The sequence below is a fragment of the Trachemys scripta genome, chromosome 2, assembly GCF_013100865.1.
Source record: "Trachemys scripta elegans isolate TJP31775 chromosome 2, CAS_Tse_1.0, whole genome shotgun sequence".
In the NCBI taxonomy this organism is placed as follows: domain Eukaryota; kingdom Metazoa; phylum Chordata; order Testudines; family Emydidae; genus Trachemys; species Trachemys scripta.
In genome coordinates this window covers 47,997,245-48,015,315 of record NC_048299.1, presented here as the reverse complement: position 1 = coordinate 48,015,315, position 18,071 = coordinate 47,997,245, and the positions used below count along the sequence as shown (strand labels likewise).

The 18,071-nt window shown below is 43.4% G+C and overlaps 1 protein-coding gene across 2 annotated transcripts in view; it reads left to right on the top strand.

Moving 5' to 3' along the window:
- Positions 1-18,071, top strand: part of COL28A1 (collagen type XXVIII alpha 1 chain) — a 141,901-nt gene that overhangs the window by 22,496 nt on the left and 101,334 nt on the right. For both annotated transcript variants that reach the window (XM_034760512.1, XM_034760511.1), the window contains exon 11: positions 2,542-2,595. In XM_034760512.1, coding sequence (XP_034616403.1) covers positions 2,542-2,595 — 54 coding nt within the window. The remainder of the gene's footprint in view (positions 1-2,541; positions 2,596-18,071) is intronic.

The following is an 18,071-nucleotide window of genomic DNA, read 5'->3' as shown; positions in this document are numbered from 1 at the left end:
GACAAATCAAATAATCACCATTTCCCTACAGAAACTAAACTCTCCATGCAGTGTGTGTTCAGTTATGCATCCTTTGTAAAATACCCAGCAGCTAACTGTTGCAAATTGAGCCATTTCTGAATTCTTGTAAAAAATAACTTCGGAACAATTTAGTAGGAAAACAACCCTATTATTTTTAGGTGAAGTCATAATGAACTGAACATTTTTTTCCTTTCAATGTACAGTAGTCAATGTAGTTTTTAGTTCTGTGATACCCTTGTTTCAAAACTAATGTTGGATATTGTTAATATTATAGAACATTATATTTCCGAATTATATTATATTTATATTATAGTATATTATGCTGTATATTCAGTTTGTTTGGAAGACTTCTGATGCAAAAAATTGCTGGAAAATAAAAACAGATCGAGGATTAATCCAATATGCTCAGCGATTTACTGTAACTATGAACTGTGGCAACTAAATAATTACTAATGGGAATACAGTACCTTCAGTGACCAAAAGGAACATGCCAAACAATAAACTGGATAGTGATTGATCTCATTTACAGAAAATTACATTATTAGATTCCCTGACATCCTGCCTGATGCACATTTTCTACTGCACAGACATTTCTTCATCTCACTTCTTGGTAATCTATTTTTCACCAAGACAAATACATCAAAAAGAGTGATGTGATTTCCAAAACTTCTGTTAGGAATTATTTTCAATGTTTGTGTTCTCATAGGCTTAAAATTATTTTGTTTTTTTTATGTAAAGTCCCTCATTTATTAACAGAATAAAGTAGAATTTGTTTTTATTTAAACACACAACAATTTGACTAAAACCAGTTAAGGTTGTTAGTGGCAAATAATAATCAACTCAGAACGAGGAAATACAGAATAAAGGCAGACATTTACATACATACAAACACACATACTGTCACCAGCCTTACTTGAACAAATCAACTAGTCTCAACCTCAGTCAGAAAGGAGACACAGACAACATTAGCTATACCGCTTGTTTCTATGGGAGAATTCTTTGCTAGGTTTGATAATTTGCCTTTTAGAATTTTAACTGTTTTGTTGATGGTTATGATGGTTTTTTTAAAATGATTTGTGAACTACATTATTTTGCGATTATTTAGGAATACTGGTGTGTTGTTGCATGGTTTGTAGAGCAATTGGTATGGTTTATTAGGCAAGGGAGAGGTACAATAAATTGATAGTTTTGCCAAGCCTGCCACAGGGGGTGCAAAATCAGGGAAACAGATTCTTGCCAGTTCTTTTTCTTTTTACCAGCATAACATTTTCTAGTATTTCCCAAACTTTCTACTGTAATAAAAAGCAGTTTTCATGGTTGAAACTTCTTTATTGCTCATGAGTATCTCTGCCCATCCAACAGGAAAACTCCATGAGGCCTCATAGGGTATGTCTACACAGCATAGAAAAACCCGCAGCTGGTCTGCGCCAGCTGACTTGGGCTCATTGGGCTTGGGCTGTGGGGCTGTTTCATTGCTGTGTAGACTTCCAAGCTTGGGCTGGAGCCCAAGTTCTGGGACTCTCTCACCCCACAGGGTCTTAGAGTCTGGGCTACACGGCAAGCCCGGAAGTCTTCACAGCAATGAAACAGCCCCACGAGCCCATCAGCTGACATGGGCTAGCCACAAGTTTTCCTTTGTTGTGTAGACATACCTATAGACAGAGACACAATGACCTGGTGATCAGCTCTGCTGCTGGGAGCTGCAATGAAGTGCACTGCACAACCCCATTATGGGCAACCTGCCAAGTGGTCCTGGGACTCCCACTAGCTGACTATGGAGATAGAGATCTACTTTGGGTGTCAAGGAGAGTTTTAAGGGCTAAATGAATAGGATGTAGAACAGTCAGTTCCACATTTTTGCTGTTTCTCACAGTAACTCATCAACCTGCACCCAGCAGCCTGACCACCCATTTGTGATATGGACACACTCATACCCCACGCCTTTGTGTAAGTGCTGCAGACTGGGTACTTACATACCACTCACAGAGGTCAGAGGATTGTTTTCTTTGTGTCTGAGAACACAATTGTGGCCACAGTAACAACTAGTTCTAAAAGTATCTTGCAGAATGCAATGTTTTTCAGAAAATCAAAATAAACCACAACTCAACAATAGATAGCTGGCCTCACAGAAGTGGTTTCTTTACAGACTTGAATAGAGAGAGAGAGAAGGTGGTGATTTAGTGAACTTGCCAGGGAAGGGAATTCCAGGCATAGGGGGCAGTATGGAAGTATCACAGAGTCCGGAGCTGGAGAAAGAGGAACAAGAAGCTCCAAATTAAATACATGCAAATTATATGTAGAAGTAAAATATTCTTTCTGCAAGAGCTGGTTATTATTATTAATGTGTATTATGGTAGCACCTCGAGGCCAGGGCTCTGTTGTGCTAGCCACTATACAAATGTATAACAAAGACCGCTCTAGCCCCAAAGATATTTTACTGTATTGTGTTCAAGACAACATTCAAAAGAAACTTATGTATCTTTAAAGAAAACTAATTCTATGATATTTATTTTGGTATAGGGAATCAGTGGACCTCCAGGCGAGCCAGGTCCAAAAGGTATTCAAGGAAATAAGGTAAGATATAGGACTGTCTGTGTGGAATATGGAGTGTGTGCAAGATAAGCAGAGTGCTAGATCAGTTTTATCACTGCGATGTCATGAGTTTCTTGACAGTGGTGTGCTCAGCATGAGAATAATGTACAGTAGGGCAGTGTCATCAGGGTAGTAAATCTTAGCGTTACTGACAAGGCTCTAAATTCGTTCAGGCAGCTTGCTACAAAATTACTTTTTAGGGTGAAATATTTTGTGCTTGAATATTGTTGAAGTTGTTTGATATGTTTCTGTTTTGCTGTTAGGAAATATTCAGATGTGAAAGATCTCTTAAGAAGAGTTGAGTATTTATGTAATGCTTTGTGTTCTGAGGACTGAAAAATGGAATTAAAAAACATTAGACAAGGAGTTGGTCCTGAATGAATACCAAGGCCTTTGACATATTTAAGATAGATTGTTCAAAATAATGAGTAGTTGTAACCAGAGCTAGTTAGAATTCATTGGCCCAAGTATTTGAGGAATGTAGGCATTCTTCCTGTTCACAAATTATTAGCAAATTGATTTATGCAAATATATTTGTTCTACTCATAAAATTTCCATTATCTTCAATGAGTGTTGTACAGTTAAATCCTCAACCATCTCTTTCAAAATATAGGGGTTGAGGTTAACACCTGCAAGTTATCCATTTTACAGCAGAACTATGGGTAGCCTAAAGAATGAAATACCATTTTTAGGTTCCATTAGAATTGCGTGTACAATTTGGGATATATTCAAGTTTTGTTCCTGAGGCAACAAGTCCAGTTGAAGACACGAAGGAACAGTTTTATATGTGGAAAATATTTGATATAAATTATATTGGAATCTTGGTCTGATAATTTTTTCCTTTCCTGACAAATGCTTTTCTTGTTCTTTTTTGTCCATCTTTCATGCAAAACACAATTAAGGAAGCCCATAGTGGATTATTTCAGCAAGAAAAAAAAAATGGTTCTGAAAGAAACTATTCATGCATGTGGCGAAATAGCCATGTCTCTACTAATCCTGATTTAAGCTTTGCAAAAGTTAGAAGTCTTGGCTTCTTTCTGTAATTTCACATTGACAATGCATGTACCGTATTACCAGCTAATCTTATTGTATATTGCATTTACTTTTTCTGAACTGTATTGGTGCTTTCCTCTTAGTTTATATATTCCATTCTAGTGAGCACGGCAGATTTAGGGTTCATCTACTGCAGCTGGGAAGTTGCTTCCCAGTGGAAGTAGACAAACTTTGCTCAAGTTTGTGAGCTAAAAATAGCAGTGTAGCCAGGATAGCATGGGTGGTGGCTCAGGCCACCTGACTAAGTACCCAGGGGTCTGAGTGGATTTATACTCAGGCAGGTAGCCCGAGTTGCCAGCCATGCAACCACTGGCTACATTGCAATTGTTTGTGTGCTAGTTTGGGCACAGACAGATTTTGGTGAAGTCTGGTGGGAGGGCAGTACCACTGTGGACTTTCGTATGAGTACCAGGAATAACACGTACCAGCAAATGAGAAAGAAGCTGGCAGCTTTCCAGATTTACTGGACTGGTGAACAGTGCAGGGAGAGGATTAAGTAGCTCACGAGCAAGAACCAGAAAACCAGAGACCAGAACCGTGCCTTCAGCAACTCGCTTACATCATGCCCCTTTTAGGATGAGTTTGACTGGTTGTTGGGCACTGTGCCAAGCACAGAGCCATTCACCCTGTTGCCCTCAGAATTGACTGATGGGAAGTAGCGGCAGGTGCCACGTGAGCAGGGGTGAAAGTAACTTAAAGGATTTACCAGTATGCTGGAGTCCTGAGCAGGGGACAGGACCTCAACCGGAAAGGGTGTGGTCTCAACAGGAAGAAGCAGGGCCTTTAGAGTACCAGGCCCTTTAGAACGAGATTTAAAGGGCCCTGGGCTCCGGCTGCGGTAGTGGCAGCTGGGAGCCCCGGGCCCTGTAAATCACTGCCAGAGCTACCAGCTACAGAGGTGGCTGGGAGCCCTGGAGCTCAGGGCTCCGGCTGCCGCTACCGCCCTGGGCCCTTTAAATTGCTGCTGGAGCCCTGGGGTAGCGGCGGCAGGACTCCGGTGGTGATTTAAAGGGCCAGGAGCTCCCAGCCACTGCTACTGCAGTGGAGCCCCAGGCCCTTTAAATCACCACTGGAGCCCCGGGGTCCTGGCCACCTCGGCTACCCAGGGACTCTGGCAGCGGGGCTCTGGCAGCAATTTAAAGGGCCAGGGGCTCCAGCTGCTGCTGAGAGCCCCAGACCCTTTAAATTTCCTCCTGGGGAAGCCGGGCTGGTGTACTGGCTCTTACCGGTATGCTGTTCCAGGGCGTACCGGCTTACTTTCACCTCTGCACATGAGGACAGTGGAGTGACACTGTTGCTAAAACTGGTCCCAGAGGAGGCTTTGCAGCAAGAGCATCAGCAGCACATCCTGGGGCTGTACTCTGAGAAGCTGTTTGATGGCCCCTTCAGGAGCAGCCCACCGCAAAGCCTGCAGCAGACACAGAAGGGACAGAAGCCACCCTTGAACCTGGTAAGTTTCTGTCTCCAATTTAATATTTATTAATACAGTAATGGGAGGGATTTCCACTCTATGAACCAATGCAAAAGTTATGAGAAGCCCTAGCTAGCTAGCAGTGTGTATCTGCTGATCATGACTGGTGTGGAGAAAGTAAATAAGGAAGTGTTATTTACTCCTTCTCATAGCACAAGAACTGGGATCACCAACTGAAATTAACAGGCAGCAGGTTTAAAACAAACAAAAGGAATTATTTCTTCACACAATGCACAGTAAACCTGTGGAACTCTTTGCCAGACTTGTGAAGGCCAAGACTAACAGGGTTCAAAAAAAAAAAAAGAACTAGATAAATTAATGGAGGGTAGGTCCATCAATGGCTATTAGCCAAGATGGGCAGGGGTGGTGTCCCTAGCCTCTGTTTGCCAGAAGCTGGGAATGGGAGGCAGGGGATGGATCACTTGATGATTACCTGTTCTGTTCATTCCCTCGGAAGCACCTGGCATTGGCCACTGTTGGAAGTCAGGATACTGGGCTAGACGGACCTTTGGTCCAACCAGTATGGCCATTCTTATGTTCTTAATGGTGGATTATATGCCGCTCTTGACTTGGCTCCCCCACGCCACCCCACCAGGAAATGCAAACAGTAAAAATGCCTTGGAAATGAAGTTTTACTGGAAAGGCACACATTTTTGCTAGGGCATTCCTGTTTCTTAAAAATAATAATGTACATAGCCATGGCTGTAAATGTGCCACTTTGTAACCACTCAACAGTTTAACAAGCTACCTGCAAACAGTTAACTGTATGAGGGTGGGGGAGGTGGAAATGTGTTCCATTTACAAATTTAGTCCACTTCAGTTAAAGGTAGTCCATGCAGTCCATAGATTACAAAATCATTTGTGCCAAGTATGACAGATTTGAAATTTTGTCCAGAAATGGGGATGTAGGGTAAGAAGGAAGGTTGTGGAGTTCTGTGTGTTTGCATGCAACCATAAAAGGCTAAGCTATGTGGAAGCTAATGCATCAACCTTCATGAATTCTGACCCAATCCCGGGTGCTGATAGCTGCAAACTTTTCCTGAAGCAGAAACTCCAGAGAGGCAGTCACATTTCAGGGAAGGGTATATTTTCAAGAACCAACTCAGGGCTTGTCTATACTTATGCGCTGGTTCGGCGGCAGGCAATCGAACTTCTGGGTTCGATTTATCGCGTCTTGTCTGGATGCGATAAATCGAACCCAGAAGTGCTCCCCGTCGACTCCGGTAATCCTGCTCGGCGCGAGGAGTACGCGGAGTCGACGGGGGAGCCTGTCTGCCGCGTCTGGACCGTGATAAGTTCGAACTAAGGTACGTCGACTTCAGCTACATTATTCACGTAGCTGAAGTTGCGTACCTTAGTTCGAATTGGGGGGTTAGTGTAGACCAGGCCTTAGTAGCTGACCAGCCTACTCCACTTAAAGATGTGCTATTCAGTCAATACTTCAGTTGCATATGCTGCAGGTTTCCCATCAGTAGCTTGGAATGACATCTCCCTTTGCCACTTGGACACCACAAGAACTGTTGTGGCCTCCAAAATGTGGAAGGCCTAAAATGATAGAAAAAGCTTTTGTAGCAAGGCCACTGGCTTCCCTCTTACCCCACCCCAAACCCAAGTAGTTATTCAATTTTTAGAAAACAAAAAGAAGCTTAGAATTTTTATCTTACCATTGTCTCTGCATTTCTTTCACTGCGATTAACCAGACTGCTTCCGTGGAGCTTCTTGGTCTGATACATCCCTGATAGGTTAACATAGGGGTATAGACTCTTTTACAGGGCTATGATACCTCACAAGGCATACTTTGTATGAAATGTATAGCGTACTCTATTTATAAGAATCACTGATATAAGAATCAACCGATCAAAACTACAGGGACAAAATTATTCCTATACTAACCTATACCCTGGTTGTAAGAATCAACCACTTATAAAAATCAAATAATCCGAGATGGATGTGATTCTTATAAAAGGAGTGCACTTTATCATTTGAAAACTCACAATTTGCTGATCATTATTGTCATGGTAAAATGTGTGGCAACATTGAATGTAAAGTTATAAGATTCTATGGTATGATATTACTAAGACATGTTCCAAATCTGGAAAGCAGTCACAAACCAGTTCCTTAGAGGCAAAAGGCAAACTGACGCTTTCGCCAGTTGTCAGCTAAATCAAATGGATTATCATCTGGTTAAGTGGCCATTCTTTAGCAGGAAAAAAGAGTATGGGTGAAAAATCTACATCTTGATAAAGAAATAGCTTGGGGTTCCTGTCCATGCAGACTCTCTGTCTCTTGAACCTCAGCTAGAGATGATTCTCAAAGAAGAGAAAAAATTATAAGAAGGGACAGCAAATGCCCCAAATGATTCCTCCCTTTATATCTACCCATGGCATCAACAATACTTGAAGAACAAAGGAAGCAGCATTGACTGGGGGAGGGATCCTGACTGAAAAGAATTCAGCCATAAGACAGCTGGAATATCTGGTGAGAGAGATGTTGCTCTGAATTCATTTAGCTTGTTAAGTTAGGCATTAGTTGCATTTTATTTTTATTTTCTTGTAACCGATTATGACTTTTATGCCTCATTACATGTAGACACTTGCAATCTAGCTTTCTGTAGTTAATAAACTTTTTTTTTTATCTAAACCAATGTGCTTGGGAAACTCCATTTGGGATAACAGGATTTGTGCATATAATTTTCTATTAATAAAATGACAGACTTTATATGAGCTTGTATTGTCCTGGAGAAAGCTGGGCAGTACAAGATGTACATTGCTGGGGGAAAGTCTGGGACTGGGAATTTGCTGATGTTGCTCTGCAGTGTAATTCAAGAGTGGCTGGCAACAGCACTCATACAGTATAACTGGGAATAACTTACATGCTGGAGGCACTGTGTGAATTGCTGTACCTAACTGTTGTGGCAAGGCACCTCCTCTGTCCTGCCAGGCTTAGCACTTCCTCCTTTGGTGGTGGTGGGGGCAGGGCCTGGATTAAATCAGCTCCACTCTGGACAGCGTTTGTCTTCCCACTCTGGGTTTATCAATATTTTCAAGGTAGGCCTTCGGGCAGGCCCCAGGAGTGCTCCTCCTCCAAACAAATTCACAAACACAAAATAAAGGGGAATACCTTTTCCTACCCCTCGCTGGGGGGGTGATGTCCTGTTATTGGCCCTGGGCTGCCAGTCCTTCCCCCTAAACCCGCATTCAGTAAGGTTGTTTCCTCTGAAGGGAGGACAGCAGCCTCTCAGTGGAGAAGCCTCTCTCTCTGCTGTCACTATCCCTATAGCAGCTTGTCTCCTCCTCCTCTCTCAGAGGATGCGTTTTTAAAGGTGTCAGGTAGCCCTTAATTGGACTCAGGTCAGATAAGGGCACCTGAGGTAGTTCCTTTTCAGTTTATAGGGAAAAGGGCCTTTATCATTCTAGGGCTAATATACCTGCCTTCAACCAATCTCTTGCAAGCCCAGAACTCAATAGGACCATTCTCTTGCAAGGCTTGGAGGACATGGTGGCTGAGCAGCTGCTGAGATGGACAGGAATGCTGCGGGGAAGGGCATTTGTGCTCAACCAACTAGTCCCGTCCATGCTCTGGCACCAACTCAACACCCTGAGCCTGCCCCTGGGTACCCTGGCCCACCTCCAGAAGTTAGTTCTGGAGTTCTTATGGCCAGGACTGCACTGGGTCTCTGCAGGGGTCTTGAGTCTCCCCCTGGAGAAGGGAGGACAGGGCATGATTTGCCTTCACACTCAGGTCCATATCTTCTGCCTCCAGGCCATGCAGAAACTTCTTTATAGTGCCGGTAGTCCGGTGGGGAGCACATTGGCACACACCTTCTTGTGCTGCTTCCAAGGGCTTCGATATGACCAGCACCTCCTTTATCTCCATCTGAGAGGTCTTCCACCCAGCCATTGAGTTTTCCAAGCTGTTCTGGACTGCAGCACAGGGTACTGCAGAAGGGAGACAGGCCATGCTGTGGATGATGCGGCCAGAGTCGCTACTCTTGCAACCATTAGTGATATTAGCTGCTAAAAAAAAGCTATTTCTGTTGAGTACTGTCCTTCTCCCTTAGCTGCTGCTCTTGTTCCAGAAACTGTGAAGCAAGTGCCTGTTCCCTTGCTGAAACCCTGTCCTCAAGCTGTGCAGCCAGCCTGAGACTTTCCTCTTGCCTCCGGGCATGCTTTTTCTTTAGCCATAAGTCCCTTTGTCTTTCGTACTGGACCTGCTTGTTGTTGTTGTCTGGAACTTCAACCAGAACTTCATCACAGAAATGCTTCCTCTTGGAACGGTCTGTGAAGGTACTTTGGGCCAGGCTTATATAGTACTGTGAGCTGGCTGTGGAGGTACAACAGCCAGTAGAATTCAAGGGGGCCTGGAACAGGGCAATACACCAATAAATAACTCATAACTCAGTGAGGGACACAAGTCATTCTTGTGGAATTTCAAGGATATAAAATGTTACTTTGTAATATTGTGTGAAAGGGATGCTTCAGTCCACTGAAGCTCCCAGAACACAACTTGGTAATCACAGTGAAAAGTGTAGAGACAATGGTAAGTTAACTGAAGACAGCTTTTAATTTTTTTCTAAAAATTGCAGAACTATTTGGGTTTGGGATGGTGTAAGGGAGCAGCCAGTGGTCATGTTACAAAAGCTTTTTCTATCATTTCAGGCGGTTCACATTTTGAAAACATACTTGTTCTTGTAGTGCCTGATTGGCAAAGGGAGATGTTATTCCAAGCTACTGGTGGGAAACCTGCAGTGCATGCTGTTGAAGTAATCAAACTGTAAACATACGGGACGCACCCCTGCGGTGCCTTCTGCTGGTCATCTCAGGCTTTCCCAGCCTGGGCACCCTCTGCAGGCCAGTGTCCCACTTGTAGCTAGTCCCATGCCCCTCCCAGACTCCAGTGCCCCTTTACCTGGGGGCTGTCCCCTGGAAATACCCCCAACGAGTCTCTATGGGTCTTCCCTCTCTGGGAAACCCCCAACCCTCTAATCCCCACCTTGTCTCAGTCGTGGGCTACTGCCAGTCACCATCTAGCCCCCGCTCACTGGGGCAGACTGCAGAGTAAAAGCCACTTATCATAGGCAAGGGGGTTTGGACCTGCTGCCTTCCAGTACCTCTATGGGCCTTGGACCAGGCCCTGCAGCCTGGGGAGTTGCCAGCCTGGAGCTCCCCTGCTCCTCTGGCTCTCCCCAGCCCTGCTTCATTTCCAGTACCCTTTCTGCAGGCAGCCAGGTCCTGCTCTCTCCCAGCCTGGAGAGAGACTCCTTCTGGGCCAGTGGCTCACAGCCTTTTTATACAGGCCAGCTGTGGCCTGATTGGGGCATGGCCCAGCTGCGGCCGTTTCCCCAATCAGCCCAGCTTAGCAGCTCTCAGCCACAACCTTCTCCCAGGGCTGACTTTAATCCTTTTTTTGCTGGAGTGGGGGAGCCACCCCACTACACAAATGTATAGTGACTGAACAGTACCTGTATGAGTGGAGTGGACTGGTCAGCTACCACAGTGGCTCTGAAAAATATGCCCTACCCTGAAATGTGACTGCCTCTCTGGAGTTCCTGCTTCAGGAAAAGTTTGCAGCTATTAGTAAGCCTATGTTTTAGTCATGAGTATTTTTAGTAAAAGTCATGGACAGGTCACGGGCAGTAAACAAAATTTTCATGGCCCATTACCTGTTGATGACTTGTATGATATACCCCTGACTAAATCTTGGGGGAGAGGGGGGCAAGAACCTAGGGGGCACCACGGGTGTTCTTGGAGGGCAGCCCAGGTGCTCTGGGGGGACAGCCCAGGACTCCTGCTGGTGCTGGGGGCACCGGGTGTGGGGGTTGGCGAGAGTGGCAGGCTCCCTACCTGGCAGCTCCTGGAAGCGGCAACATGCCCCTGCGGCCCCTGGGTGGAGTCGTGGTCAGACGGCTCCATGCGCTGCCTCCACCTTGAGTGCTGGTGCAGGTGGAAGCATGGTGGCCCGAGACTGCTCCAGCAATGGCTGGTGTGGCTGGCTCAGGGGCTGCCTGAGCTGCTCAGGTGGCCCCCGGGCCAGCTGCACCACCCGCTGCAGAAGTCACGGAGGTCCTGGAAAGTCACGGAATCCGTGACTTCCGTGACAAACTCAGAGACTTAGCTACTAGCACCTGAGATGGGGTCAGAATTTATGAAGGAATCAACAGGATACTGTGTTAGCTTCCACATGGCTTACCTGTGTGCAAACATAAGTCCACAGCCTTCCTCCTCCCCGACCCCAGCACATTGAGACAAAAATTCAAACCCAATCATACTTGGCACAAATGATTTTGTCACCTATTGACAGCATGGCCTACCTCTAACTGAAGTGGACTAGATTTGTAATTGGAACACATTTCTACCTCCCCCAGCCCTACACAGTTCACCGTTTCCAGGTGGCTCGATAGACTTTTGAGTGGTTACAGAGAGGCATACTTACAGGCATGGCAATGTAAGGTTATTATTTTTAAGAAGCAGGAAAGGCTCTAGCAAAAAATTTGTCTTTCAAAGGCATTCTTTGCTGTTTCCATTTCCCAGTCACCATTTTCAACTCCATGTGGTGATGGGAATGGGGAAGGGGCAGGAACCAAGATGCCTTGATACAATCTGTCATTAGTGGATACATGTTGCTAGCCAGGGCTTCTCATGACTTTTGCATTGGTTCTAGGGTGACCAGACAGCAAGTGTAAAAAATAGGGATGGGGGGGGCACCTATATATGACAAAGGTCTGAATATCGGGATTGTCCCTATAAAATCTGGACATCTGGTCACCCTAATTGGTTCACAGAGCAGAAATCCCTCCCATTACGGTACTAACAAACCTTATAATGGATCCAGGCACTTACTGGGCTCAGAAGTGGCTTCTGTAGCTGCTGCAAGCTCTGCAGTGGACTATTGCTCACGAGTGCATCAAACAGGTCCTGTGAGTATGAACCCAGAATTTGCTGCTGCTGCTCCTGTTCCAAAGCCTGCTCTGAGACCAGTTTCAGCAGAGTGACTTCATGGTCCTCACACAGTGCCAGCTGCTGGCTCCCACCAGTCCCATACTGGATTCTGGGGCAAGCAGGACATCATCCTGACTGACCAGGTCATCCTGCACCACTGTTGGCTCCGTGCTGCAGTGACATATAAAACAGGCATGATGTCAGTGAGTTGCCCAAGGTGTGATTCTGGTTCCTGGTTTTCCCATACTTGTTCTAGAGCTGCTTAATCCTCTCCCTGCACTGGTCATCAGTCCAGTAAATTTGCAACACTGCCACTCATCTTGCTATTTGTTGGTATGTGTGATAATTCCTGATACTCTTAATAAAGTCCGCAGTTGTGCTGGCCTCACACCAGAGATTCACCAAAGATCGGGCTGTGCTCCGATGACCATGAAGCAGCATGCTTTGCAAAAGGCTTGTTTTGTTTGGTCTCCATTGCAAACACAGAAGGCTCTCTGCTGGTGTGTTTGCAGTTCAGTCATCAGAACACAATGGAAGGGTTAATGCTGACTTACTGAGCTGCTGCTGTGTGCCGGGGGGGCATGCTTCTGTTTTCATTGGAGTCGATGGAAGTTTGTTGGGATAGAGAGAACAAAGGAAGCTGTCCCATGAGATTGTGAGATACTTTTGGCAGACTCCCAGGACCCAAAGTCAGGGGGCTGCATTTGCACTTCAAAGTCATATGGCTTGAACCCTGGGTAACAGCTTGACTTGGGCTAGACCACTGGTCTACTGCCTTTTTGTGGCCAATAGCACATTCATATTTGCAGAAGAGTGTGGCGGGCGCCAATGATTTTTCAAGGCTTATTTTGCATTTGTACATTAAATAATACGAAAAACATCATATTTAATATTACATAATATATGAATCCATAAGATTAAAAAAAGGTAATTTTACATGTAAAAGGTATTAATTAAATTATTCGGCAATTACTCTTTCACCTTACCATGTGAATTTGCTCTTTTTTATCTACCTGTACAAAAAATTAAGGAGTTTTTACAAAATAAATATCATAAACATTTTTCATCTTATTTATTTTAAAAAAGTAAAACATAGATGAACTGCTGGTCCAAATGTATTTATTATTCTTACTTTAACAGTACAGATAGCCAGTTATGGTTAATTAAAAGATATTCTTTGTATTGTTACTTGTATCTGGATTTCAATAAACAAACAAACACATATGAAAAAAGTTAAACACAAATTAATCATACATGCTCATCAGCACTTAATGGAAAATAGATATCATTAATTCACATGTTTTTTCTAATAAAGTCAGTGTGATTTTTGGCACTGCATTTCTTCAGCCAATTTTTCGTAGTTGGGAGAGTAGGATGATATTCCCGTTCGTAAGCAATCGTCAAGATGGGCATCTGTAAGCCGAGATCCGTATTTTGATTTTATGATGTTCATTGTTGAAAACAGAACTTCGCATAGATAAGTGGAACTGAAATAAGATTTTATTTTGTATGCTACATTTTTTAAGGCAGGAAACTTTTTTCGGTCAGCCAGATTCCAAAAGTTTTCATCTGTTGCGCAGGATTTTAGAACAATATAATTTTGAAGGTCCAAAATCTCCAGTTCCACTTCTTCTGTTCTTACTTGAATGAGACTCGCAATTGATGTAGCCATTTCTGTTACCTCTATTTGGCAAGTAAAAGGATTCACAAGAAAGACAACTACAGGCTCAATGATGGTGAACTGTTGAAATCTTTTTTAAAATTGTTCCAGAAGTGTTTGAATGTGGATAACAAATGGTGATGGGTTAAAATCACTGTCACATACCATTTTATTCATACTTGGGAAATGTACGAGAGACTTCGTCTTCATATGTGACATCCACAAGATCAGTTTTGCTATGAATGATTTTACAGAACCTATCATTTGAGCCACATGTTTGTCTATTCCCCGGAGCTCAAGATTTAAAATGATCAAGTTGTCAGTGATGACGGCAGGAAAAGCCAAGTCCATTAACCAGCTGGAGTCTTCTAGTTGCTCAAAGTTCTGATTTGTGGACTTAAGAAATTCTTTGATCTCATCAATTAGGCTTTAAAAACGTGCAAGAACTTTACCTTTGCTCAGTCATCGTACTTCTGTGTGCAAGATAAGATCAGATTGTTTATCATCAACATCTTCCAACAGGGCCTTAAAAAGTCGGTGTTGCAAAGGTTTCTCTCAAATAGAGTTAATTATTTTAATAACGACAGTCATGATGTGTTGAAAAGAAAGAACTTTGATACAATATATATCAAATGTCATATATATATAATATAATGTCATTCAGTTCACCTTGTGTTATGAGGTGTGGTTCAGAGGAGGAGGATGGGAGAAAATCTTCCTGTGGGTCCTGTGACATTGATGGTTCAGGACCAGAAGTTTCATGCTCTTCCTTGTCTGACTCAAGTGAGAATGATTCTGGTACATCAGGAACCAGCAGTCCTTCTCCGTGGGGTACTGGGCATATAGCTGATGGAATGTTTGGATAATGCACAGTCAGTCCACTTTTTCTTCTTTGACACACCTTTCCCAACTGGAGGCACCATGCAGAAGTAATAATTGCTGGTATGATCTGTTGGCTCTCTCCAAATCATTGGCACTGCCAAAGGCATAGATTTCCTTTTCCTGTTCAACCACTGGCGAAGATTTGTTGCACAAGTGTTGCAGCATATGTGTGGGGCCCACCTCTTGTCCTGATCTCCAGTTTTGCAGCCAAAATAAAGGTGATAGGCTTTCTTAACCATAGTGGTCATAGTGCGCTTTTGTGATGCAAAAGTCACTTCACCACAAACATAGCAGAAGTTATCTGCACTGTTCACACAAGTATGAGGCATCTCTGCTCACTTTGGCTAAACAGAAGTGTGTCCCTTTGCAAAATCAAACACTGACAAATAAGAGAGCACGACACTGTATGATTTCTAGAGCTGATATAGGGCAATTTGTTCAGCAGAGTGATGTAAGCTTCGTTATGATTGCATCATCCATGACTTCTAGGAATAACATGATGCAATTCATATCATGTATGACACAATACCAGCTTCAGATTGCATCATTCATTGTTTTGCCTAAAAAGCAAGTACTGTCCAAACCCAGTCATAGATTTATTCATAGATCCAGTCAAAGATGTATTTTAGTCATTTCTGGTTTAAATTGAGATCCCTTCCCTTTATAACTCACTTATCCTCTGCCATTCCCAAGTCAAGGGTCGTATATACTGACCCAATAGCATATCTTGAAAACTAGAGCCAATCAACAATTTTAAGCATCATTTTCGTTCTCAGTGACCCAGAATTAGTAAAGTTTGACTACATTTATTTCAGAAGCATTTTGGCTGTAGAGCAGTGGGAGGACATTGGGGCAAATTATGTACTATTACACTCCTCTTCCTGCATCTTAGTTTAACTCTTTGCTAGAAGACAGGCCAGAATTCTGGGGGAAACATCCTGGCCCCTTGAAATAAATGGCAAGTACTTAGTATACAAAGAGATAGTTTTAACTTTGTAGTGTAGACATAGCCTAAGTTAAACCGCTGTTGCATATCCACACTATGCTCCTTGTGTTGGCCAAGTGCATCCACAGTAACGGCTCTTGCATCAACACAGAGAGCAGTGTTGATGCACAGTGGAATAGCTCTGGGTAGCTATTCCACTGTGCAACTGGTTGCAGGGTGTTTTGGGAAGGGTTTGCAATGCCTCATGGAGGGGATTCAGCGTCACATGATGCAGGTTTCTCAATCTCATCATTCCATAGGCATCATACTAGGTTTCTAGCAGCTTTTCAACTGTCCTGGCAGTCTGCGAGTCAGACATCTGTGTCAGAAAGCATGGATCCTGCACTGTTTTTTAGTATTGGGGAGGGATAGCTCAGTGATTTGAGCATTGGCCTGCTAAACCCAGAGTTGTGAGCTCAGTCCTTGAGGGGGCCACTTAGGGATCTGGGGCAAAAATCAGTACTTGGTCCTGCTAGTGAAGGCAGGGGGCTGGACTCAATGACCTTTCAAGGTCCCTTCCAGTTCTATGAGATAGGTTTCAGAGTAACAGCCGTGTTAGTCTGTATCCGCAAAAAGAAGAACAGGAGTACTTGTGGCACCTTAGAGACTAACAAATTTATAAATTTATAAATTTGTTAGTCTCTAAGGTGCCACAAGTACTCCTGTTCTTCTTTTTATGAGATAGGTATATCTCTATTTATTATTATTATTGTGCTGTGCGTTATGAACACATGGATATAAGAGGAGCTCAACAGGGAAGCTATTTTACCACCACCCTGACCCCAGCTCCCTCCTTGTAGAAGTAGCATGTCTGCAGCTCCACACTAGAGGCAACTATTTGCCTCTGTTGCCTTCTGCTATGCCTGCTGCAGGGCTTTGAGTTTTACATAGCACTGCTGCATGTGTCCCTATCATAACCCTTCCCCTCATTGCCCTGAGCAAGTTCTTGCAGCTGGATTCGAGTTGTGCCTGCCCAGCCTCTTCTCCCCACAGACCAAGTAGATCCACCACCTCTGATGTGCTCCAGATAAGGCCGTGTATGCTGCATGGAGCCAGCATGCTCAGCTGGGCAGTTGCTATGTGGGCTCTCCACACTGAGCAATGAGGAAGAGCAAGTTAAAAACTTCCTGGGGCTTTAACAGGGGAGGAGCATTCACCTGTGTACTTGGCAACAGGGCAGCGGAGTCAAAACGATGACCAGAGTGGTCATTGTGGGATACCTCCTGGAGTCCACTTAGGAAGATGTAAGCAACGTAGTGTCTACACTGACACTAAGTTGCTCTAACTATGTCGTCCTAAGCTCTACGTCTCTCGTGGAGGTGGTTTTAGTATGTCGGCATAGCAGGCAAGTTATAGCAGCGGGAGGAGCATTGCAATGTGTACACCTCCATAGTTAGGTCAGCATAAGCTACCTTATGTCAGCAAAACTGTGTAGTGTAAACATAGCTTTATTCAACAAGCTAAGCATTTTAAATATTGTATGAACTACTTTAAAAACCTCATTAGTTTTACTAATTTGCTAAATAAAATACAATAAAGGGGACTGTTCTTTTTAAAATTTTACTGTTCTTAAAAAAGGCCACTAGATAGGATTAAGTACATACCACTGAACAAGGGTAAGGGTCTGAGAAAGGAAATCCAAAAGCTGTCCTGATCTCGACACACTGGCCCAAATTAACTACTGGGGTACACAGCTGCAGCCACTGAGGTCAACTCACCTTGTTACCACAGTATATATTGTATCAAACATCAGGTACATTCATATTCAGAGACCCTGGCAATATCAAGTAATGTTAGAGTAGATTAAGACTCTATTAGTGTATATATTGGGTTTATCACCAAGGCAGCTGAATAAAATATTTGTCTTAATGTTGAGTTTATTTGGTTTAAATTAAATCCTAATGATGTTTTAAGCCAGTGATTTTAGTATTTGTTAGATAACACATCAGAACTAATTGTCTACAGATCTCATTTTTGTTAGTGAAACCTACCTTAACTGGATTAGAATCACACTAAGAACAGTTGAGAATCAGAGACTGACTAAGATTTATGGAGGAGCTATAATATACAGTCAGTAGTGTGGGGAGATATTAAGCTCAACAGTTAAGGCATAAATACTTCCTAATCCCCAAAAGAAAGAACGAAGGACTAAGCAACACACATCAAGTTCCAAATAAGGTCAACAACCAAGGAACCAGCATAAAAAACAACAACAATTTGGAGTTTATGGTTGCAAAGAAAATCCTGTGGTCTCATTATTCTCAGATTGGTTAGATTTATGCTGTGACATCCTGACCCCAGTGATGTCAATGACACAACTCCCAGTGACTTCAACAGGCCTGGGACTTCACCCATGACATTTATTAATTTTGGAACTCATTTCCTTAGATCAGAAAAATTCTTTGTAAGTAAATACATATTTTCCCATCTGTAATGACACTAGGGACACATATTGTGGGGAATATTATG